The sequence below is a fragment of the Lepidochelys kempii genome, chromosome 1, assembly GCF_965140285.1.
Source record: "Lepidochelys kempii isolate rLepKem1 chromosome 1, rLepKem1.hap1, whole genome shotgun sequence".
Lineage (NCBI taxonomy): Eukaryota > Metazoa > Chordata > Testudines > Cheloniidae > Lepidochelys > Lepidochelys kempii.
In genome coordinates, this window is record NC_136380.1 from 152,378,894 (window position 1) to 152,404,435 (window position 25,542).

The following is a 25,542-nucleotide window of genomic DNA, read 5'->3' on the forward strand; positions in this document are numbered from 1 at the left end:
TGCTGCCCCCAAAGCTGCACCTGCACAAATATTGGGTGATTATGCTAATAATATCTAAAAGCTCCTAATTTGGATGGGAAGGTGTGATGGGTTGGACCCCCCCTTCGGAGGTGCCGCCTGATGTATTGGGATCTCACCGTGCCCACCTGTTCCACCAGCCTGGGCTCCCACACGCTGTCTTGCTGCACGCACGCACACGCGCACACACACATGGAATCACCCAGCTGTGGAATCACACAGAGTCTGCAATCAGCTCTGTGTGGGAAGACTCAGCTCGGGGAATTACCCAGTGCTCTGGTGCATGTACCCTCTGGAGTGTAAACCCAAAGTTGCATTGTCTTGTGCTGTAGAGAGATCTATACAGTGTAAACCCATGAAATTCGCTGCCTCCTTCAGTGTGGAGGAACATATGCACAGCTCCCCCACCCCAGTTATGAATTGCACAAACTTGGTTTTAGAATAAACAAAATAAGTTTATTAACTACAAAAGGTAGTTTTTAAGTGATTATAAGGGACAACAAACAGAACAAAGCAGACCAATGAGCATATAAAACAAACATGCAAACTAGGCTTAATACATTAAAGAAATTGGCTACAAATAGTAATTTCTCACCCTAAAAGTTGTTTTATGCAGGTTGCAGAGTTTCTTGAAGGTAACTGCACTGCTTGCAGCTTAAATCTGCAGTTATACCCTTCACAGGCTGACCTTTCTTGCCTGGGCTCAGCCCGTCCCCGTCCCTTACATCCTCCCCGCTTAGTTCCTTTGTTTCTTCAGGTGTTTTCAGCAGTCTTCCTTCTTGGGCAGGGAGGCAGTGGAGAAGAGCCAAGATTAACTCACTCCCCACCTTAAATAGGATTTACATATGGCGGGAATCCTTTGTTTCCTATTTTGACCCCCACCCCCTTCCAATGGAAAAATACCAAAAGTCAAAAATGATGTCCAGTACCAGGTGATATGATCACCTGACCCTGCAGTGTTAAAGCAGCATCCCAGGAAACTTCTCAGGAAGGAGGGAGATTAGCATCTTCAAAGTCCTATTGTCCTTCCTAATGGCCCATCCAGGCTGTTTGCATACTGTCCAGTGGGCGTTCCCCACGTAAAAACATAGTTGTAATTATTACATAGTCAATATTTCTGACTTCAAATACAGAAATGATACATGCATACAAATTGGATAATCACATTCAGTAAAACATAACCTTTCCAATGATATCTCACATGACCCATCTTGCATAAAACATATCTTAGTTATGCCATATTCATATTGTAAGCATATCTCTTATGAAGAATATGGGGCGTAGGGTCACAGGAAGCTAAGAAAAGTCACACCTTTCTATTCAAAGGGTCAACCAAGCACTGTTCGGGAATTCTGAGATACCAAGACAACTCCTTATTTCAGAGGAGCAGAAAGGCATGGCTAGAACTCACTAGTGCTTATTCAGGTTATTAAAGATAGCCTGTAGATAATGGATGAGCTGGAGAGAAAAGCAAGAATCCAGAAACTCAGGCTGGTGAGTATCTAGAAAAAATCAAGCCTGTGGACTCTAAGCAGTTTTCCCATGCACTGGCTTTATTAAACTCCATGAGTACAGCAGCTGCACAGAGTCTGATGTATATAGTTTCTGAAATAGGGCTGCCTGTTGCTAAAGCAACTTCAGCAAAAAAAAAAGTTTTCCATCACTTCAGATAGTGTACTTACGTCGAAGGACTTACTAAAGCAGGCTTGAAGTTGGGCTATTTCTTTCTATAAGTTTTATGAATAAGGATTTTTGTCCTGACTCTTTATGTTCACTGCATACACACAAAGAAGTTAGATTAAAAACAAATATTCTTGCTGGAAGGTTGTAGCATAACACTACGTTATTTCTTAGACTTCGGAGCAATGACACACAAGAACCCCAAATCAGCAAGAGAGCAAACAGGTTGCTCCCTTTGGCGGTGAGACACTACTTAACCCAAACTTGCTTGAAGCAGTCTCTTTCCATACTCACTCTGATAAATGCTTTCCTACAGAGCCCAGCCTGCAAGTGGGACCAAGAAACCCTTCTCTTGTAGTTCCCATGCAGTCCTCAATATTGACTATTCTCCTTTTCTGCTGGACAGGAAAAGAAAAAAAAAAGCTTTCATTAGCTGAAAGAATAGGGTTTTATGTATGTTCTGCTGTACTTTGTAAGACTCAAGATTAGAGCTGGGCGAAATTTTTCATGTGAAACCTTTTTTTCACCAAAATATGCAGATTCACGTCAACTGAAACAATTTATGAATTTGGGTCCATTTTGGCAACTTATTTTATTCAAAATAGAAAAAAATGGGAAATGTTGAAATATTTCATTTGCCATTTCAGCAACTAAACATGTTGACTTTTTATTACGAATTAACTTCCAATTTTATTTAAAAAAACAATTTTAAAATGTTTTAAAAGCCTTGACATTGAAACTAAATGTTTTGTTTCAAGTCAACCAAAATGTTTTGATTGACATGAAATGAAACATTTTTTGATGTTTCAGTTTGCTGAAAACTTCAAAACATTTTTGTTTTGGGTTGACCTGAAACAATTTTTTTTGTTTGGGCTTTTTTTTTTTTTTTTTTTTTTTCCTTTTCACCTGAACAGAATATTTGGTTATTTGGACAATCCTACTTGAGATATTCTTCAGATGTCAGGCTCGGACCTGCATGCCACATTCTATAAGTGAACTTTGTTTAGAGTTGTAAGAAATAATTACAACTCTAAACGAATCAGTAAATCTATTTATAATGCAAAAACCCCGGTTACAATTCTTAGAGTGAAAGTATATAGCAAGTGGAAGACACTGTAATGACAGTGCACTTCGCAAATAATAATTGCATACATAGAGCAAATACATACTGAGAAACTTGGCAACACTGTACAACCATTTAAAGTGATATTGAAGATACCAGAAAACTAAAATATAAAAACCAACACAAAGCCAAATAAGGTGACCCATAAAAATCTCCATCCACCTTCTTAATGACCAGTGCTAGCAGTAATTGAAATGGAAAGCATCTGCACCTGGGGGGTAGGTAGTGTTTGCCAGGGACTACTGTGCTGTAATTCCTTTGCCGTTGCTGGAGTGCTTTCTGTGTCTGACTCTGTCACTTTTGCAAACTTTAATACCATGTGGCATTCAAGGGACATGGTATGTGAAGGATGGGATTCTTGGAGGAGATGTGCCCCTGAATTATGCTGCAAGCAGTTTGGCAAGCATCGGCTGCTCTTTTAATTTATTTTTAAATTTAAAAAGATTCCTCATCAAATAGGGCTTCAATAGTAAACGCTAGTTTTTAGCAGTGAAGAGTTTAATTTAAATGCATTTCATTCTAGAAGGGTTTCCAAAGGCTTGAATAGCAATGGACCCAGTATGTACTAGTCATCATTGGTATGGATGCCTTTCATCCCCTAAAGCTACCTTTTACAGCAGGACATAATTCGAGTTCATAATCATGCCTTTGTTAACAATTTAAACATATTCTTATTCAGAAAAAGTCCTTTCACCATCAAGAAAAGGAATATAGCTTTAAAAGTAGGAATAATATTTAGCCAGGGAATTAAGGGAATTCACTCTTACTTACTTTACTGTGTCTCTCTTCCTTTCTTAGGCCTTGTCTACATCGGGAAATTGACTGGCATAGCGATGGTGGAATAAGCTATTCCTTTATAACTATCTGGCAATAGCTCCCCATGTGGACACTTTATTCTGGAATAAAAGTGATTTTTATATTTATTACAGAAAATTCAGAGATGAGAAATTCTGGTCTAGATCAGACTTTCCTCAAAGCTGACAGGGTTTCAGATCTGGTGGGGCGATAGATGGCATGCATATCCCTATCTTGGCACCAGACCACCTTGCCAAAGAGTACGTAAATAGAAAGGGATACTTATCTATGGTTTTGAAAGCGCTGGTGGATCACCAGGGGCGTTTTACCATCATAGACATGGGATGGTCCAGGAAGGGGCATGATACTCACATCTTTCAGGAGACAGATCTGTTCAGAAAGCTGCAAGCAGAGACTTTCTTTCCGGACCACAAAATAATCACTGGGGCTGTTAAAATGCCAACAGTGATCCTGGGAGACCCAGCCTACCCCTTACTCCCATGGCTCATGAAGCCAGACACCTGGACAGCAGCAAGGAATAGGCTGAGCAGGTGCAGAATGGTGGTTGAATGTGCCATTGGCCGTGTGAAGAATTGCTGGTACAGTTTGCTTACTAGGTTAAACCTCAGTGAAAGCCGTATCCCCATGGTGATTGCTGTCTGCTGTGTGCTCCATAATACCTGTGAGGCAAAGGGTGAGAAGTTTCCACAGGAGTGGAGCATGGAGGCGGATAGGCTGTCTGCTAATTTTGAGCAGCCAGACAGCGGGGCAGTAAGAAGAGCTCCGCATGGAGCAATGCATCTCAGGTATGCTTTGAAAACCTGATTTAGTAATGACCCACAGTAATGTGTGCTGCTTTTTGAGTTGTGCCTTCCCATTCTGTGAACCTTGCTGTGCTTGCTGGGTTTCTGTCTCCAGCAAATCCGCTCCGTTTCCTTAGTTTCCCTGGACCTCTTCTTCCCCTATGGTGTGAAGTAGTAAAGATTATTTCATTCTCGGGACCTGGACTTTTATTGCACAAATATATTGGAAGCAAAAGATCAGGAAAAGAATGTAACCTTGGACAGTCATTAAAATAAAATTAGGAGGGGAAAAACACCATGATCTTGTCTTTTAAATACAGTGACTTGGCCTGTCAAAGATCATCATATGTGCATCTTTTATTGCTAGTACCCTTCCCTGGCGTGGAGTGGGAGGGGTATAACTTTTGCCCCCCTCACCTCCTGGAACGTTTGGGAGAGGGGGAGGGGAAGTATGGCGATGCAGGAGTGCCATTCTGCAAGGGCTGCAGAGGGAGTCGAGCCTCAAGGTGCTTCTCCTGAAGGTCAACCAGATGCCTCAACATGTGTCTGTTCCTTCAGAATCCCCAGCATCTCCTGCTGTAGGCCATGCTCATTCTCCTGGGCTGCTCTCTTGCTTGCAATGTCCATGTCCAGTTTTTCAGAGAGAGAAATCCTCCATGCTCTCTGCTCGGTGTCCACTGTCCCAGAGGCGGTCATTATCTCATTAAACAAGACATCTCTATTCTCTTTCGCCTTTGTCTTATCTGGGAGAGCTTCTCCACCAGTGTGGAGGATGAGCTGAAGATCACACTTTCAGCTGTAAGCCACAGAAAGCTTTGCACACTGAACAAACTGGAAATGGGAATTCAAAAGTTCCTGGGGCTTTAACAGGGGACGGGGGCTGTTTCCTGTGTACCTGGCTGCTGAACAGAGGAGTTGAAAAGATTCACCAGAGCGGTCACAGTGGAAGACTGGGACACCTGGAGGCCAGTAAAGTCGACATAAGCAATGCATGGTCTACACTGCCTCTTCGTCGACCTAACAACATCAATTTAAGTGCTACATCTGTTGAAGTGGCAAAGAGTCCTGTGGCACCTTGTAGACTAACAGCTGTATTGGAGCATAAGCTTTCGTGGGTGAATACCCACTTCACTGGATGATCCAATACGTCTGTTAGTCTATAAGGTGCCACAGGACTCTTTGCCGCTTTTACAGATCCAGACTAACATGGCCACCCCTCTGATACACCTGTTGAGGAGTTGGTGTAATTAAGTCAATATAGCAGGCGAGTTATGTTGGTGGAATGGACCTGTATACAGACATTATTAGGTTGATGTAAGCTGCCTTACGTCAACCTTACTGTGTAGTGTAGAGCAGGCCTAAATGTTGTTATGGTAGTGATAAAGATTTCCCATCAAAGTGTTAACAAATAGACATAAATTATAAAATATAATAGAGAATGTACTATTTAGATGAAGCATAATCCTGCTCACACCAAAAGTGCTTTTCTACCAATAAACTAAGTAGATTAGATCTTGAAGAATCAGAATTTGAATTACTGTGAAATACCATTTGGTTGGTTTATCAGTCACATCATGATTTTAAACAATGTATGCAGCATATCCGAGTGGAGAAAGTACTCCTGGTGGATCGTTTATGGTATTCACCTCTAGTCAGCTTCTTTTCATACAAGAACCACAGTCTATTTAATGAGTGAAGTAAAACCAAAGAGTAAAAAAGAACTATGGACCTCATATCCTTTCCTCATCCCAGCACCAGACACAATTGGTGCAGAGAGGCTGAGGCTGCTAATAGCAGCCTGTAGGCTAGAATAGCTATGCTGTGCTACAGTCCCAGACCCTGGAACTGGGTTGAGGGGGAGAATTTTGCTTTCTCATGGAGAGACCTTAAAAATGCACTTTGAATGTGAAGTTCATTTTGCTTAGTAATTAAAGTTAATGATTGCCTTTGCATCTATGGAAAGATCCATATACAGATTTCAATGGGAGGTTGTACATATTAAGAAATACTGTCACTCTTCAAAGATTAAATTTGTATCCTGCAGATTCTAATAATTTCTGTCTTGCCTCTAGTAACAAGTGTAATAGTATATCAGAACTAGATATTATTTTAGGTGAAATAAATAATTCCCCCCCTTTAATTACTTTTAAAATGTTGTATATGTGACCAGTGTACAAGCTCCATAAGTCTATACAAAGTGGAATAGAAGATGTCTTCTAATTTTAGACACACATGCAATATTATTATATTACTCTTAGTTTTTTCTTTTCTATATCTCTTTACATTGGTATACTAGCTAGTTCTGTTGTATGACTTCAACGCCCTTAAAATGTTAGTGGTGACTAGCTCTGGCAAAGTAGGCTTAACTACGTGTTAGGTCATGTTTGTTATGGTAGAAGTTGTTTCTTCAGTAGCGATCTGTGATGTGCTTGCAGTGTTTGCTTGAGAAACTGCCTGCTAGTAGGTGTTGAACCTGCTGCGAAAGGACTAAGGAGATTCTGTTCAGAAGCAGGTGATGCATTGTCTGCCTTGTTTGAAAAGGGGAGGTTGGAGTTGTAGTCTGGGGGCGGGTCAGAGGTCGAGATTGTGGGTTGAGCGGTACTGAGGGAAGAACCCTAGGAGAAGTACGCCGAGGGAGAAGGTTCGATTTGATTATTTGTTACCTTGTTGCTTACTTTATTATTAAAGCTCAGGAAGAGGGTGAGTTTGTACTTCACAGAATGTGTGAACAGTTCGGGAAGGTGTCTGTGCAAGCGATCATTTTAATGTTTCAGACCCACTATTGGTCTCACTGATTCTAAGCTATTGCACATTAAATTCCTTTATATACCACTATGTTAGGTACACAATGCTAAGCTCCCCGGGATGAACACTGATAAAGGAACAGTGTATTTTGAGCCTATTATACTTGTTTCAAAAAAGAAAATAAAAATTGCAGTCCACCCTGCTAGTTAAAAAGAAAAATAATTGAAGAAGCCAAAGCAGTGTTGCCTTAATTTTGTCTTAAGTTCACTGGTATCAGAACCTATAACACCATGTAGGTTATGCCATTCTCCAAATATTTATTGTGACATGATATATGTATCCTAATCAGATTCCATTATCAAATGAATTAATGGAAGTAAAAAAGAAATAGTTCTTCCTCTTAGTTTTCTTCTGATCTATAGAAATGATCAGTTCCTGCGCTGTTCAATCTGTCACTTAACCTTTAGGCTCATAATCGTCTGTGTGTTTGTATGGGTGTGGTGTTGGGAACTTAACTGGTTTTCTTCTTTGAATAAATACTGCTTAATCAATGTCTCAGCATAACGTTAAATGACACTGTGGATACTGGAGATTTTTCTTCCAGATAACCTTAGAGCAGTTGCCTTGACCACAGGATCTTTATTAACTGCCTAGTACTTTTTGCAAGGACAGTCATGTTAAGAACATAAGAATGGCCCTACTAGGTCAGACCAAAGGTCCATCTAGCCCAGTATCCTGTCTACCGACAGCGGCCAATGCCAGGTGCCCCAGAGGGAATGAACAGAACAGGCAATCATCAAGTGATGCATTCCGTCGCCCATTTCCAGCCTCTGGCAAACAGAGGCTGAGGACACCATCCCTGTCCATCCTGACTAACAGCCATTGATGGACCTATCCTCCATGAACTTATCCAGAAATGTTAACCCAAATGTCCTAGCCAAATTTATACTAAGGCTTTTACTTTTTGCCTCCTTATATAGAATCATAGAATCATAGAATATCAGGGTTGGAAGGGACCCCAGAAGGTCATCTAGTCCAACCCCCTGCTCAAAGCAGGACCAGTTCCCAGTTAAATCATCCCAGCCAGGGCTTTGTCAAGCCTGACCTTAAAAACCTCTAAGGAAGGAGATTCTACCACCTCCCTAGGTAACGCATTCCAGTGTTTCACCACCCTCTTAGTGAAAAAGTTTTTCCTAATATCCAATCTAAACCTCCCCCACTGCAACTTGAGACCATTACTCCTCGTTCTGTCATCTGCTACCATTGAGAACAGTCTAGAGCCATCCTCTTTGGAACCCCCTTTCAGGTAGTTGAAAGCAGCTATCAAATCCCCCCTCATTCTTCTCTTCTGCAGGCTAAACAATCCCAGCTCCCTCAGCCTCTCCTTATAACTCATGTGTTCCAGTCCCCTAATCATTTTTGTTGCCCTTCGCTGGACTCTCTCCAATTTATCCACATCCTTCTTGAAGTGTGGGGCCCAAAACTGGACACAGTACTCCAGATGAGGCCTCACCAATGTCGAATAGAGGGGAACGATCACGTCCCTCAATCTGCTCGCTATGCCCCTACTTATACATCCCAAAATGCCATTGGCCTTCTTGGCAACAAGGGCACACTGCTGACTCATATCCAGCTTCTCGTCCACTGTCACCCCTAGGTCCTTTTCTGCAGAACTGCTGCCTAGCCATTCGGTCCCTAGTCTGTAGCTGTGCATTGGGTTCTTCCGTCCTAAGTGCAGGACCCTGCACTTATCCTTATTGAACCTCATCAGATTCCTTTTGGCCCAATCTTCCAATTGGTCTAGGTCCTTCTGTATCCTATCCCTCCCCTCCAGCGTATCTACCACTCCTCCCAGTTTAGTATCATCCGCAAATTTGCTGAGAGTGCAATCCACACCATCCTCCAGATCATTTATGAAGATATTGAATAAAACCGGCCCCAGGACCGACCCCTGGGGCACTCCACTTGATACCGGCTGCCAACTAGACATGGAGCCATTGATCACTACCCGTTGAGCCCGACAATTTAGCCAGCTTTCTACCCACCTTATGGTGCATTCATCCAGCCCATACTTCCTTAACTTGCTGACAAGAATACTATGGGAGACCGTGTCAAAAGCTTTGCTAAAGTCAAGAAACAATACATCCACTGCTTTCCCTTCATCCACAGAACCAGTAATCTCATCATAAAAGGCGATTAGATTAGTCAGGCATGACCTTCCCTTGGTGAATCCATGCTGGCTGTTCCTGATCACTTTCCTCTCATGCAAGTGCTTCAGGATTGATTCTTTGAGGACCTGCTCCATGATTTTTCCAGGGACTGAGGTGAGGCTGACTGGCCTGTAGTTCCCAGGATCTTCCTTCTTCCCTTTTTTAAAGATTGGCACTACATTAGCCTTTTTCCAGTCATCCGGGACTTCCCCGGTTCGCCACGAGTTTTCAAAGATAATGGCCAGTGGCTCTGCAATCACAGCCGCCAATTCCTTCAGCACTCTCGGATGCAACTCGTCCGGCCCCATGGACTTGTGCACGTCCAGCTTTTCTAAATAGTCCCTAACCGCCTCTATCTCCACAGAGGGCTGGCCATCTCTTCCGCATTTTGTGATGCCCAGCGCAGCAGTCTGGGAGCTGACCTTGTTAGTGAAAACAGAGGCAAAAAAAGCATTGAGTACATTAGCTTTTTCCACATCCTCTGTCACTAGGTTGCCTCCCTCATTCAGTAAGGGGCCCACACATTCCTTGGCTTTCTTCTTGTTGCCAACATACCTGAAGAAACCCTTCTTGTTACTCTTGACATCTCTGGCTAGCTGCAGCTCCAGGTGCGATTTGGCCCTCCTGATAACATTCCTACATGCCCGAGCAATATTTTTATACTCTTCCCTGGTCATATGTCCAACCTTCCACTTCTTGTAAGCTTCTTTTTTATGTTTAAGATCCGCTAGGATTTCACCATTAAGCCAAGTTGGTCGCCTGCCATATTTACTATTCTTTCGACTCATCGGGATGGTTTGTCCCTGTAACCTCAACAGGGATTCCTTGAAATACAGCCAGCTCTCCTGGACTCCTTTCCCCTTCAAGTTAGTCCCCCAGGGGATCCTGGCCATCCGTTCCCTGAGGGAGTCGAAGTCTGCTTTCCTGAAGTCCAGGGTCCGTATCCTGCTGCTTACCTTTGTTCCCTGCGTCAGGATCCTGAACTCAACCAACTCATGGTCACTGCCTCCCAGATTCCCATCCACTTTTGCTTCCCCCACTAATTCTACCCGGTTTGTGAGCAGCAGGTCAAGAAAAGCACCCCCCCTAGTTGGCTCCTCTAGCACTTGCGCCAGGAAATTGTCCCCTACGCTTTCCAAAAACTTCCTGGATTGTCTATGCACCGCTGTATTGCTCTCCCAGCAGATATCAGGAAAATTAAAGTCACCCATGAGAATCAGGGCATGCGATCTAGTAGCTTCCGTGAGCTGCCGGAAGAAAGCCTCATCCACCTCATCCCCCTGGTCCGGTGGTCTATAGCAGACTCCCACCACTACATCACTCTTGTTGCACACACTTCTAAACTTAATCCAGAGACACTCAGGTTTTTCTGCAGTTTCGTACCGGAGCTCTGAGCAGTCATACTGCTCCCTTACATACAGTGCTACTCCCCCACCTTTTCTGCCCTGCCTGTCCTTCCTGAACAGTTTATAACCATCCATGACAGTACTCCAGTCATGCGAGTTATCCCACCAAGTCTCTGTTATTCTGATCACGTCATAGTTCCTTGACATCACCAGGACCTCCAGTTCTCCCTGCTTGTTTCCAAGGCTTTGTGCATTTGTATATAAGCACTTGAGATAACCTGTTGATCGCCCCTCATTGCCAGTATGAGGCAGGAGCCCTCCCCTCACAGACATTCCTGCCTGTGCTTCCTCCCGGTATCCCGCTTTCCCACTTACCTCAGGGCTTTGGTCTCCTTCCCCCGGTGAACCTAGTTTAAAGCCCTCCTCACTAGGTTAGCCAGCCTGCTGGCAAAGATGCTCTTCCCTCTCTTCGTAAGATGGAGCCCGTCTCTACCCAGCACTCCTCCTTCATGGAACACCATCCCATGGTCAAAGAAACCAAAGCCTTCTCTCCGACACCATCTGCGTAGCCATTCGTTGACTTCCACGATTCGACGCTCCCTACCTAGGCCTTTTCCTTCCACGGGGAGGATGGACGAGAACACCACTTGCGCCTCCAACTCCTTTATTCTTCTTCCTAGAGCCACATAGTCCGCAGTGATCCGCTCAAGGTCATTCTTGGCAGTATCATTGGTGCCCACGTGGAGAAGCAGGAAGGGGTAGCGATCCGAGGGCTTGATGAGTCTCGGCAGTCTCTCCGTCACATCACGAATCTTAGCCCCTGGCAAGCAGCAGACTTCTCGGTTTTCCCGGTCAGGGCGGCAGATAGATGACTCAGTCCCCCGGAGGAGAGAGTCCCCGACCACCACCACCCGCCTTCTCCTCTTGGGGGTGGTGGTCGTGGAACCCCCAACCTCAGGACAGCGCATCTCATGCCTTCCAACCAGCAGAGTCTCCTTCTGCTTTCTCGCCCCAGACATATCATCTGGTCCACTCTCCGCAACGATACCTGTGGAGAGAACATGAAAGCGGTTAGTTACCTGTGTCTGTGTTACTGGAACCCGGACATTCCGCTTACCTCTTCTGGAGGTCACATGTTGCCAAGCTTCTTCACTAGCCTCTTGGCTCCTCTGTGCAACCTGCTCTATATCTGTAGAGCTTTGTGCCCCTAGAAGCCTATCCTGAGTTTCGTCCAGGAAATCCTCAGTTTCCCGTATGCAACGCAGGGTTGTTATCTGTTGCTCCAGACCTTCAATCTTCTCTTCCAATATGGAGACCAGCTTGCACTTTGTACAGACAAAGTCGCTTCTGTCCTGTGGTATATATATACCTTGCAGTTTCCAGTTGGCCACATTATACTTTTTCATAGCTGAAAGTATGGTGGTGTTGTGACCTGCTGAATAGCTGGTGCATTTTATCTTATGGAGGGCTGCATTTCAATGTGGGGTGGTTGTGTAGTTAGTATGTCTGTCTGTCTGTAAAGGGATTTGGTGTGGAAAATATAACTTAAATTTGCATAGATCTTCTTTACTGTTGTCTTCTATAATGCTTAGCACTCTTATCCTGTTATCATTTTATACACATTCCCTAGAGACTCTGTTACTTGAACCTAAGAGGATACAGAATATTACCATGAAATGCTATGAACCCAGTGGTATATCAGATTTAAAGTGCCCTCTTTTTTTTTTATTTCCAGGAAATTGAAGAATGAGTTGTTGGAAGTGAGACGAAAAGGTGGAAACCGCCATTGCCGACAGGACCGTGGCAGGGTCTGTGTTCGCTGTCAGAAAAACCTGGGCTTAATCTTTGACAGGGGGGACCAGTGCCAAGAATGCAAACTCACAGTTTGCAACAAGTGTCGTGTTTTGGGAATTGATGGGAACTGGAAGTGCACTGTGTGCGCCAAGATTGCGTAAGTTCTGAAGCTTTTGTAAATATGGAGTTAGAGGCCATCTGTGTTATAAATAAGTTTATGCTGTTGCTGCTTTCTCATCTTTAACACAAGGGCATAACATAGCAGGCGTAGAAGGGGAAAGGCTTATTTTAGGTGGCTTATATTTTCAGCAATATTTATTTCATCATCTTCTCTTCAGCACCTGCTTGTTGTTTTTGTTGTTGCTGGGGTTTTTTGTTTATTTGTGTTTTGGCTTTTTTAAAGAATGCTCGTAGCATCACAGATGCTAAACCACAGGTGTGAATGAGCTGAAAATAAGAGAAGATTATTGTTTTATAATACATCTGTTTTTATTATAAAGGAACAGATCTAATAATTGAATAATGGTAAAACTAAAACTATGTAAGGTCCATGGATGTCCAGTCTAATATGATCTGTTTATTTTGCAAAAGAGAAGGCCTGCAAAAATACGAGCAAAAGTACTTTCAGCAACACTTTTATCCTTGTCTCATTAGCCTCTGTTATATTAGCACCTCCACATCTGTTAAAAAGGCTTTAATGTAAAACATCTCCCCATGCTTATAGAATTAGATAGAATTGTGAAATGAATGGCATTCTGCCAAATGTACAGGGCGAGTCAACCTTTGCTTTTCTGCTGTTAGAATGTAGAGTATGGTATCAAATGTTGCTAAGCAATCCTCAGTGCAGTCATCATTAAACAGAATTGCCTATGAGCACTTCAAAGTTACAGCATGTCTGTATGTATTTTACAGCACCACAGTATTTCTTGCTTAATCTGCTAGTCTGATATATCAGCATTATGCATAATTTTACTTTTACTATACAATTCATAAAGTACCATTTTACTCCTAGATTTTTAAATGTAGTGAACAGGTTCTTATTGCAAGCAGGTGGTATCTATTTCTATATTCTGAACTGTGCAGAAGGCACTTTGCAGACAAGTAATGCTAGGTTCCTGCCCTAAAGAGATTACCATCTAAATAGACAGTGTACTAATGAAGGATGGGAGATGGGATGAACTAAGAACACTGTGATTGGACAGTGTAGATTTTCATACCTTTTGATACTGCCACAGTTCTAGTTTGGATTTGTTCAGTTTTATTTTCAGACATCTTATTTAATTTTTGTTTAGGGAAGGCTAGGGTTTTAGGCATTTTGAAAGAATTGCATTTGAGGAGAGGGTTATGTGATGGCAGAGGGAAAAGGTACGGAAATGAGTGGGACCATGACAGGACAGAGCAGTTAGTCATGCAGCTTGCGTGGAGTGAAAGAGGTGTGAATAGAGGGGCAAAAACTTCAACGTTATTTTTCAGCTGTGTGGTGTGGATCTGTAAAAGATGTCTATTTCCTTCATGGTGGTTTCATTGTGCTTTGTATCTTGGCGAAAGTGTTCCCTGTAAACTACATTTAATTTAGTATTCATGGAAGATTCCAAATCTGACACCCCTGAGGAATGAAATCCAGACACTCTACTCTTTCAGTGCTTGGCTCTTTGGTCATCTGATTCTTGACTTTTCTGCTGAAATCGTCACCTGTGTGCTATTAACTTCTATTTCGGATGTGTAACTTCTATTTCTGTCTGCTATGAAATGAGATCACCCAACTCCTCTCACATAGGACCTTAAGCTGCTGTTGGACAAGAAAGAGTATTCATCATTACCAGTGTAGTCCACCATTTTAATCCATGATCTGTAGGTGGATCTATTACGCTTGAATCATCCATTTTTTCTTCAGTAAGCTTCAAAAGCATTTCTCTTCAAGTCATTGGAAAGTGTACTATGGTGCAGCAAAGTACTGTTGTTGGTGTGTTTACTGAAAATAATACCTGTGTGTTTCTATCATGGCTGGACATATGAGTGTATTGTCGAGTTTGCCTGATCTGAGTAGATATTCTAAAGTAGATGGTTGCCAAAACACATAGCCATGAAAGAAAATCTGAACATCACCTGTCTCTTTCTTTAATAAACTTCCATCTTTCACTCCTCTTGATTTCTCTAGTTTGATTTCTCAGTCCCGCCTACCCATTATGTCAGAGGTATCCATGGCATTTTCTGTGCAGTAAGAAGGCATTTTCTCATGTAGTCCATGACAGATTTTCAGCACTATTCTAATATTTACAGTGGCTTTCCATTCAAATGTCAAGAAATCCAGAGAAAGATGTGGCAAATTATGAATATGCAGCCTTTATCCCCAAATTATTTAAAAATACTTATAGTTTTAAATAAAATGATGTAACTAATTATCAGATAAATGTAGGGAATAATATTTTAATATCAGAGTATCTGAATGAAGGAGGAAAGACTATGTCGAAAAACGCCAACAAAACTTTAGTATAGTCAAACCACCACAACAGCATCTACTTCCCCAGAGTCAGCAAAAGGCAGCTCCAGCTCCCCCAGAACACCACTTTGTTTTAATTGCCCCAGCCTCTCTCTCAAACCACACTTGCCTTCAGCCCTGCTAATGGTGGGGAGGGAGTTGGCCATTACAATACATTCACTACATTCTAGAACCCTCAAAAGAAAAATCACCTCATGAAGAACTTCATTAAACTCTGTGGGTGGAACTTTTAATATAAAAAATGAGATCCTCAAGCATTTTTAAATACAACATAAAGAAATCTAGCTTTATATGCAAAATGTATTCCAAAAGAACTATATGTCACTAGAAAACAGAAAATGAACACTATTATTCATGATCAGGAACAAGAGAATTAGTTATCTTGTCATCTGGAGCGTCCCCATTTTAACTGGCAGAGATCAAGGTTGTAAAAGTGCCCAGAAGTCATGAAATGCAAAACTAAGGTTGTCCCACATTCTTAATTCTGCCGCCATGTGTAATACAATATAGTTAAGCTTGGCAGAATTCAGTATTTTGTATATATAATTTTGACGGATAATATTGGTGTTCATTTTAAAGCATTTTTTCCCAAATTTTATCTATTTGAATTTTCACAGTTGAGGGAAATTTGGGGAGGGCAATAGACCTTGAGATTCAAAAAGTTAAAGCTTTATAACCATTAAAACACAAATGGTCAACATCACATGTCAAAATATTAGAGTTTGATTTAAGGATATTTAATTTATATAAGTTCTTAAGCAGCATTTTTATACTTTGCCTATCTTTATTTTTTTTACTATTATTGATGGAAATGTTTTTTGCTGGTTTGTGTGTGTACAGTAAAATCAACATTTACTGGCATTTACTGATTAAAAAAATAATCCTATCAAGCCTAAATATAGTCTTTAGTCACCTGTTCATAAACTTAGGGTCTTCTATAGTTTTAATCACTGTAGTATTTAAGTACTTCCCTCAATAAATTGAGTCTCTATTGTGAGGTCCCTAATGGACTTCAAAGTTTTCCCTCCTTCTTCCCTTTCTGCATAAGGACCAATTGTCATCAATAGTTTTCTCAAATGAATAGTAACTGAGAAATGTTTAACCTTGGATTGAAACTTTCCATTTTAATAGGGCTTTTTTGGTGTATTTACTAAAATCCTGTCAATAAAACCTTGGTCAGTTTGTGTTTTAAACACACCAGTTTAACAAGGTGCCTGTGATAGGTTGGGGAAAGCCCTGTTCTGCAGTCAGAATGCCAGGAAGCTTAGTTTGAAACTTCAGGCTATAAATATTCCTAATTATATATGTGTGGCCTACATCTTTTACTCCTGTGGAATGAATAAATAAGTGACGTTAAATGCCTGGACAGCCAAGTTGCCATAGAAGTACATAGCAGAAATGAGGAGCTTTATCTGCATCTTTGAAATAAGTATGCTGTCTCCAAGTAACAGGAAAAGTCATCAGTAATGTTAATTACTTTCCATAGCACACAGCGAGCCTAAAAACAGAGAAATTTCAAACAAGTTAACACAAAAATCTTCCTTGTGGTTCTTACTGTTTTTAATTTCAGTGACTCTTCAGTGACAATTTGCCTGGTTGTCTTTTTTTTTTTTTTAATTAATAATTACACTTTTCTTTTCTTTCCTCAAGAGCATATTGCAAATATTTTGGGTGGAAGCAAACCCACAGAAAGGGGTGTGTATGTGTGCCCGCACGTATGCGTGGGTGTATAAGATGGTGGCTTGATTGTATAGTAGTTATCAACAAGAGTTTTATCAGCAGGAGCTAATCTCAGTAACTATAAACTGTAGCAAGTTACCATAAGTAAAAGTTCTGATCAGCCCAGGCTTCATCATCCAGTTTACAGAGCCTGGGTGTGGAGCCCTGCCTCCCCTAGGTGTTCTCCTGCCTCTGGTTCCCCATCAGCCATTCTTATAGCTTTTCCCATGAGCACCTGTGCAATGGGAGACGAAAGGGAAGCCAGAGTTAACTACTTCGCTTTACTGGGGGCCTGGTACAGCTCTTGTTCTCTGTCAAGGCACACAGTTCTGTGAGTAACCTGCTTGTCCAATGAGACTTTTCTGAAGTAAGTTGTAGAGATGGATGAATTTCTGTCCCACTGGAGATTCCACTGTTTAGACATTTGTTTTCATCCTGAGTGAAAAGCTAAGAAATATTTTGATGTGGAAATGTTTTGTTGCAGTTCATCTAACCAAATTGAAATGCTTCGTTTTGGTTTAATGTTAAACTGAGTCTGCCTGAGCTGCCACGATGTCTTACAGGGGTTGTAGTTTGGGTGCCCCATGTCCCCCATGTCCTCATTCTCCTATATGGGCTGGACTCCCTGACTGGACTACATTTTTTTTACTGTTCCTGTCCTGGGCCTCCCTGACCAGGGCCATCCCACAACATTTTGGCACCTGAGGCGGGGAGCTCAAATGACGCCCCCATGCCCCCTTGCTTGGGCCAAAACTTTGAAAGGTCTCAATTCTGCCTTCTTCCTGTTCTACTCCTCTCATGGTACTGCTCTGCTACCTACCCCAATAAAGAAGAACTAACAACTTAAAATGCTTTGTTCAAAAATTTTAAGTAACGCTTAACATTCAAACACCTGAACAGCAAATGTAACTTTTCTTGTCTGCATAGTAAACACTGGCATTTTTATCTGTTTGAATAATCAAAGTGGTGCTTTCCGTGCCTTCTTGATTGCAAAGATTTGAACTGCTTCCTGAAGGTCCACAGTCTGGGCCAGCTCATGCTCTAATGAGATGGTTGCAAGGCTGACCAGCCTCTCCTGTGTCATTGTGGAGCGTCTATGTGTTTTTATTAACTTCAGCTTGGAAAAGCTGCGTTCTCCACTGGCAACTGTTACAGGAAGTGTTGGAAGTATGTGCAGAGCAACAAAAGCCTTTGGAAAGAGGGTGGTCATCTTATTTGTGCACATATATTCCAGAACAACCTTTGGAGTTGATCCTGCTGAAATGTATCTTGAAAGGACTTTCAGTTCATCACCTAAATCACTCGCATCAATATCGTGCATGTCATCATGTGTCAACACTGTCTCTGGTGCCCTGCATTGCTGGTGGTCTTCAGGTATAGTGAGGAGTTTTGGAATATCCTACAACATCCCAAATATACTGCTCTGTTCCTTGAGCTGCATGAAACGTTCTTCAGCTGACTGTATTGCACAATTTAGCACCTGGTTAAAGAATTCAACTTTGAATTGTTGTTTGGGGTCTCTTATGGGATTATCCCGTGCCTCGTAATCAAAATGTCGTCTTCTTTGGTGACTCGTGTGTTCTTGAATGGGTGGGAAAATAGGTTCAGTGTGAAGTTTCTCTGCCAACTTCTGTGCACTCTTTTCAGAACATTTTGAAATCCCTCATCTGACCAGTAAGGCTGTAGCTATGACTTTGCTTTGTCCAGTTGTTCCATTGCCTCAGATATATCAAGGTCAACACCTTGGAGTCTCTTGCTTACAACATTTATTTCAAACATTATGTCATGCCACAACACTAAGCCACACAGAAATTTGAAGTTATGTATGTTTCTGGTGATTCCATTTCCCTCTGCCATTGTTCTCCCATGAACAGTTCCTGTCATAGCATTATCCTCCATAAAGGCAACTATGGTATCAACTATCTTCCCAATTTGGTGTTCGATAGGCTTTATCGCCTCCTCTCGACTTTCCCATAATGTATCACTCAGTGGTTTCAGTGTCAGAGAGGATGTTCCCAGATATTGCTTCAAAATTTGCCATTGATGAGTTGATGCAAAGAAAAATACATAGATGCTTTGAATTACATTTAAAAAATCCAGCAGCCTCACTAGAAGCTGATGCTGCATCACTGACCACCAAGTTCAATGAATGAGAACTGCATGGGACAAAAAAAGCTCCAGGGTTTAACTCTCAGATCCGTGTCTGCACTCCTCTGTTCTTTCCTCTCACGTTGGCACCATTATTGTAGCCCTGCCCTCTCATGTCAGCTATTGCAATTCCCGTATCTTCCAGCTTTTTAAGAAGCACATTTGTCATACCAGCTCCTGTAGTATCATCAATGTCAATAAATTCTAGAAAATGCTCTCTGACAGTCACCCTTACAGGGACATTTTCATTAGATTCTGTTGTTGTTACAAAACGCACCATTAAAGTAATTTGTTCTGTATGGCTGATGTCAGGTGTGCAGTCCAGAATAATAGAGTAATATCTTGCTGTCTTCAGATCTGCCACAATCTTCTGTTTGACTTTTGTTGCCAGTAACTGTGTGATCTCATTTTGAATTGTTTTTCCAAGGTAGTGGTGTGTGTACATTTCTTGGGTGGTGACTCTTCTTAGATGCTCCTGGAGTACAGCATTAAACTCCGCCATCAGCTCCTCAATTTTAAGGAAGTTTCCATTGTTTGGCACATGCAGCTGATCTGAAGTGCCACACAGTGCCAGGTTTTGGGTAGCAAGTATTCTCACAATGGCAATGAGCCTTTTCAGAACATTTTGCCAGTAAAGAGACTCTGATGCAATCTTCTCTTGATGCTGATCATCTATGGTGGCCTTTAACCTTAGTCTCATCTCAAGTTCTTTCCACCTATGGAATGCTCTCTCGTGATTTGCTGCCTTCTCATGGCATGCCAGATTTCTATCCAAATTTTTCCAGTCCTTTGTTCCTGTAGAACCCAATGTGTCGGGAACATTAAACTGGAAGAGTTTGCAACAAAAACAGAATGCAGCATTCTGGGTTTTTGAGTACATCGCCATGGCCTCTCCACTTTGTCACCATTGGGGATTTCACGCCAGTAATGTGTTGGATGGAAATATCTATTTTCACTGTCTTTGGGGAACATGAAGTTTTTCACTTGCTATGGCCATGCAGTACAAGGAAGTCCCTCGGGCTACTGCTCAAGTGGGTCCACAGTCCTGGATCATCTAGACTTAAGGAACTAACCTCAGCAGCGGCTGTTTCTTGTGCCTCTACCACACTCTTCTCTGATCTACACTTTTTTCTTCAGGAATGTGCATGGTTACATCCATTTGAAATGAGATATGGATGCTGCAGTGGCTGCCAGGTCACCTGCACTCTGACTAACTGGAAGATCAGGCATCTCCTCACCACTCACATCCTCACTGGGGCCGGAAGGCTCACTGTGAACATTTGTGTCTATGTATCTCAGGAGAGCTCCTTCCTGCTTAGATAGAAAAGCTTCCTTTGCTTGCTTGCTTTTTCTGAATGCTGCCCCAAAGGGGCGTTTTCTTCTTTCACTCATGACTGTTGTTCTGTGCCAGCTATAGTGGCTCTCAACACTCAATTGAAGGGGACAAATAAGCAGGCTGGTAGCAGGGCCTGAGTCAGGGAAGATATCAGCATCTTAAGGACCTAACTGGCTCCTACGTCAGTTGACTGCCTGTTCTCCTCAAGTGGGTTCAGGGAAGCAGCAGGAAACAGGAAGCTCCCTGAGAAGCTGATGTTAATCAGTCCAGGTTCCTGGGGGTGCTAGAGAGGTACATAAGAGGCTCCTCCTCCTCCCTCTCCTTGCAGCTCCTGCTGCTTTCTGTTATTCCCTCTCACTTTTTCTCCTGCCTGTCTGTTATGTCTCTTGTCCTCCTTCCTCCAGCACAGCACTCCACCATCTCTGTGCATGTAGAGCAGAGAGAATACATATCTAACAGCAGCAGACACAATTTTCTAGCGCACTGGTTCCTAGTGGCGCCCTCCCCACAGTCTGGCACCTGAGGCGGCCACCTCAGTTCGCCTCATGGTGAGGCCAGCCCTGTCCCTGACTAATGTGGCAGTTCCACAGAGGGGAGACTGCAGTACGTGAGGAACCCAAGCTACGACACTCATGAGGCACTGTGGCAGCTCAGGCAGACACAGCTTAATATGAAAGCGGTCCAAACCGAAATGTTTCAATTCAGATTGGCCCAACCCAAAAATGAATTTTTTAAGATTGTCCTGTTTGAAAATTCTCTGCAAAATGGAAATTTTTCCATGGAAAATTTCTGTTTTGTGGAAACCACATTTTCCATTGGAAAAAAATATTTCAGTAGAAAATTCCTGACCTGTTCTAGTAAATGGGTAGCTCCAAGTGCATACTCACTCTTGTAAAGAAAAAGGCGAAAACCGCTGGGATTATCTGGCAGTTTAATAGTTAGGAAACACATCAGGAAGGGGAAGGAGAGGCTGAAAAATATCAAATTTAAATTAAATGGGCATGGGCACCCCACAGAGCTGCGCTGTGCTTTAGTGTAGAGCAGTCTGCTACCGGATGCAACCTCCCTTGGCAGGAGAGGGTAAGTGATAGAGTTGCAAGGGACTGTAGGATTTCAAATAATTGCTCACACTATTGAGCCGTTTAGTTCAGGACACGGGACTATGTAGATTGATGAATAATATGTGATGAGTCAATTGAAACGCAAAATAAAATGTATAGCACCCAGCTGATTCAAGTACATCAATGTTGTTACAAGGGGGGGGGGGGAAATTGTTCTCTTTTTTTATCCTCTGAGGATAGGACAAGAAGCAATGGGAATAAATTGCAGCAAGGGAGGTTTAGGTTGGACATTAGGAAAAAGTTCAGGGTGGTTAAACCCTGGAATAAATTGCCCAGGAAGGTTGTGGAATCTCCATCATTGGAGATTTTTTTAAGAGCAGGTTAGACAGACACCTGTCAGGGATGGTCTAGATAATACTTAGTCCTGCCATGAGTGCAGGGGACTGGACTAGATGACCTCTCGAGGTCCCTTCTAGTTCTACACTTCTATGATTCTATGATTGTGCATGATTTTCTTTAAAACAATCCCAAGCATTTAAGGTAGGGGTAAGAGGAAGCAGACAAAGTTATTGCTGTCATAATCCTCTTGCTTGCTCACTAAAGCTATTGGTCACAATACACTCTATCTGGCGCTATACTGGAGAACCCATCCAAACCTTACTTTGATAAAATGCATTGGAAAGGGTATTTTTTTATCACTACACTTGCTATTGAGAATGCAAGAGGTTGGCTTTTGGAGGGGTGTAAGTAAAAGAATATCATGTTTTCATATGTGAACTTGGATCTCAGGTCAGTTTAAAAAAATACTCTAAAAGCTTTGGTTCGGTGTCCCATTAAATATACTAAAAAATTATCTAAGTCAGACAATGCAGTTTGGTCCCACATCAGGATTTGGAGAAAGAAAAATAGATTGCTAGGAAAAACACTCCCATCTTGTTACAGTTATCAGTGTCTGAAAATAATAGAGTGCAAGAGACAGTTTCACTTCTAGTTCTTCAGTTTTAGTTTTGGAATGTGAGATGCAATTATTAAATTCAAACTTCAAGACAGATTTATTTTATTCATTCATTTATTCATTCATTTTATATTTTGAATGAAAAAGTATTTTTGTAGGTAAATGGATCTGATGCTCCTAAAGGAGCTGAAGGATTAAGCAACTGTAACCTGAAGCCCTTTCCGTAGATTGTTCACTATGAATTGAAAGTATGGGGTGTCTAACAGTTAACTCTTGGACTCCCTGGCCTTATTAGAAGATACGTATTTCTGTACATATGGTCTATGAGACATGAGCTTTTTAACAATGAAGGCTGCTATGACTCAAGATCCTAAATTTTTTTTGCATTGATGATGAAAAAGACAAAGATATAAGGTGGTGATACTGAGGTTTCCAAGCCTGTTCAACCTGTCAGTTGCTATGACTCTCTACTTATGATTTTCTTTCACTATGGATGGCACTAGACTTGGCCAGAGAGGTCAAATGCTTGGTAAGAATCCATATGTCCTTATTCTCCACATTTCATGCAGCAGATGATAGGTTTTACTTTTATTGTTTATTTCAGGCATGTCTGTTCAAATCAATTTTAAGAGTAGAACTATTCTGAACCCTCCATAAATTCTGTAGCTGTGTTGAAGGAGAAGAATGGGCTTAGTCTATCTCACAGGAAAGCAGTTCTAAAGTTACTGAGGTATAAACATTTATTACAGTGCTTTTCTTAAACATTACCAATCAGGTAATGCTATAATCTGAATTGGTCACCAGCTTCCCAATGTAAAATAGCATCTAAATTGTGTCTGTCAATCTTCTTCATGCCTTGCACCACTTTCGAAAAGAAAAAAAATATGACCCACCAACTATATGTAACCCTTCTGCCCGTCAGAGTTGGCAGCAACAAAAGCCGGGTTCAGTATCTAGGGGTTCCATTCTAATAACACAATGAAAAACTGGCTCGAGCCCCCACCCAGTGACCTGGGACAAATATATACCACCCCCCGGGGCGCCTTTAAGAGGCAATACTTCCCCTCTCGCAAGAGTCTGAGTGTAGCAAAAGCCTTTTAATAACAGAGAGAAACAATGTGGCATTATGCTGGGGAAACAGCACCAACAGGATTCATAATACAACCCATGAGCAAAAACCCACTACAAGCAAATTGGGCCTTTGGTTCTTGAGTACAGCAACCCAAAAGTCACCCAAAGTCCCAAAAGTCTCTGTCCCTGGTCAGTGCAGCCCCAGAGTTCAGAAGTTTATCTGTAGAGTTTTACCTCCCAACCTGGGTGGAAATGGGTGGGGGGGAGTTAAGGGGCACCTTACGTGGTCCGAAGCCAATTGTCTCACCTTTCCATGGGGCTCTGCTCTGCTCCGCTCCACCAGCCATCCCATGAATCACTCTGCTCTGGCAGCTGCTCCACTCCACCAACAATCCCGTGAGCCACTCCAGCTGTCTCGCAAACTGCTCCACTCCACTAGCCATCCCATGAGCTGCACCAGCTATCCTGCAAAGTGCTCCACAATATAGCTTCGGGGCCTGCCCCTACTTAACACAAGGCTCAGTGATTTCAGCTTGTAGTAGGGGAGCCTCAGTGCTGGTGCACCATTGGCCCAAAGAGATTTCAGCTTAGCAGCCTGTAACTAGATTCCTATTAGAATCAAAATATTAGCTCTGATATTCCACAGTGGAGAGAGGAGAAGGTGCAGTTGGCATGTAGGACCCTCACCAGGGAGCCCATGCCACCAGGCATTAATACCTGTCCCCAGCCTCTCTCTAGTCACTGGCTTTTGGAACCCATGACCCTTGCCTAGCGAGTGCTGCTTAGTTGATGGTGAGTCCCTCCATCATAACAAAAGGCCAAGTACAGTTCCACTGTCCTTGATTCAGGATAATAATAGTTTATTCCTGCCCCAATAACTGAGAAACTGGGGCTCCTACAGCAGCCAAAGTGACCATTTAGGCGGGGTGGGTGTGCCTATGCAAATGAGATCAGCCCCTGAAGTTCTTTTCCACAACTTGCCACACCTCACCACCAGATGTCAGGGGAGAGCTCATCCTGACTATGCTTACGTGTATATATATATATAAAATACATACTTGTCATGTTTATGTCAAATTTGTCAGTTTCATGAACAAATAAAGCTAATGTGATGGCAACAATGCATTTAGATTTTAAAATACAGTAGCTTCTACTTAATATGATCAATTTGGTTAGAGTGGTGAATGAAAACACAATTTATAGTTTTTAGCTGTACTGCCACATAGTTCCAGAGTCCTTCATAATACTGCACAGTCACATGGTTTCTTGCCTGCTCAAACCAAGATGAAATGGCTTCTTTAACATCTCCACTCCATCTCTGTTTAGCTTCCAATTTGCATTTTCAGGAACAGTGACCTAGCAAGTAGGAATTAAGTCCTTAATAGCTGCAGTGCTGCAAGCTTCCTTAGGAGCCAGGGCCTCTGCAGGTGGGCACCAGCTCCATAACAGTGTGAGCCAGAGTGCTGCTAGTAGCTTCCGCTGTAGGAGTGTCCTAAGAGAGAAATCCTATGTGGAGGTGTTAGATGTGCCATGCAAAGGATCTGTTACAACAGTTAACTCTTCCATTCTGTCTCATAAATGGAAATTAGGTTATTTTACTTAACAAAGTAGCAGTCCTCATCATGCTTGAAATCACTGCATGGCTCATTTTCAGGCAACCAATTGGCAAACCACCCAAAAGTCGTCTGCAGTCCACCAGTGGTCTGTGGGTCATGGATTGAGAACCAGTGAACAGACAGTATTTACTTATTACCAGGAATCTGTTAGTCATGTAAGCAGCCATGCAGATCTCACAATGAAGTTTCTTTCAGATGCGAAGGATGTACACGACTAAACAGGAGAGTTGTTAATCTCACCAAAGCACTGCCCAGCCCTATTAAATGCTTTAATTTAGATGAAACATCCCAAGAGCATTTGTTGCCAAAAATAAGTTGGAACTTCTGTCAGCAGCTTCTACTTGTTTTTCAGGCCGCACAAATTATACTAGACATTTGCCACATCCAATAAGATCCAAATGTACATTTTGCATTTATGTGCCACTTGGAGGGAGTTTTGATGATTCAGTGAATTGCCTTTTCTGATTAAATGAACTTTTCTTAGCTATCCTGTAATCAACCTCTCACAGTAGCATTGTTGCAAGTTGGGATGGTGGTGGGGTTCTGGCATTACAATTTGTTATAAATGGAATAGACAAAAATACTGTAAACTGTTTTTTCAGCCTTTTATTTGACAACCCAC

The 25,542-nt window shown here is 42.2% G+C and overlaps 1 protein-coding gene across 3 annotated transcripts in view; it reads left to right on the forward strand.

Moving 5' to 3' along the window:
* The window catches only part of SYTL5 (synaptotagmin like 5), a 187,181-nt gene that overhangs the window by 73,983 nt on the left and 87,656 nt on the right, over nucleotides 1-25,542 (forward strand). For all 3 annotated transcript variants that reach the window (XM_073358234.2, XM_073358241.2, XM_073358250.2), the window contains exon 3: nucleotides 12,456-12,671. In XM_073358234.2, the coding sequence (XP_073214335.2) occupies nucleotides 12,456-12,671 (216 nt within the window). The remainder of the gene's footprint in view (nucleotides 1-12,455; nucleotides 12,672-25,542) is intronic.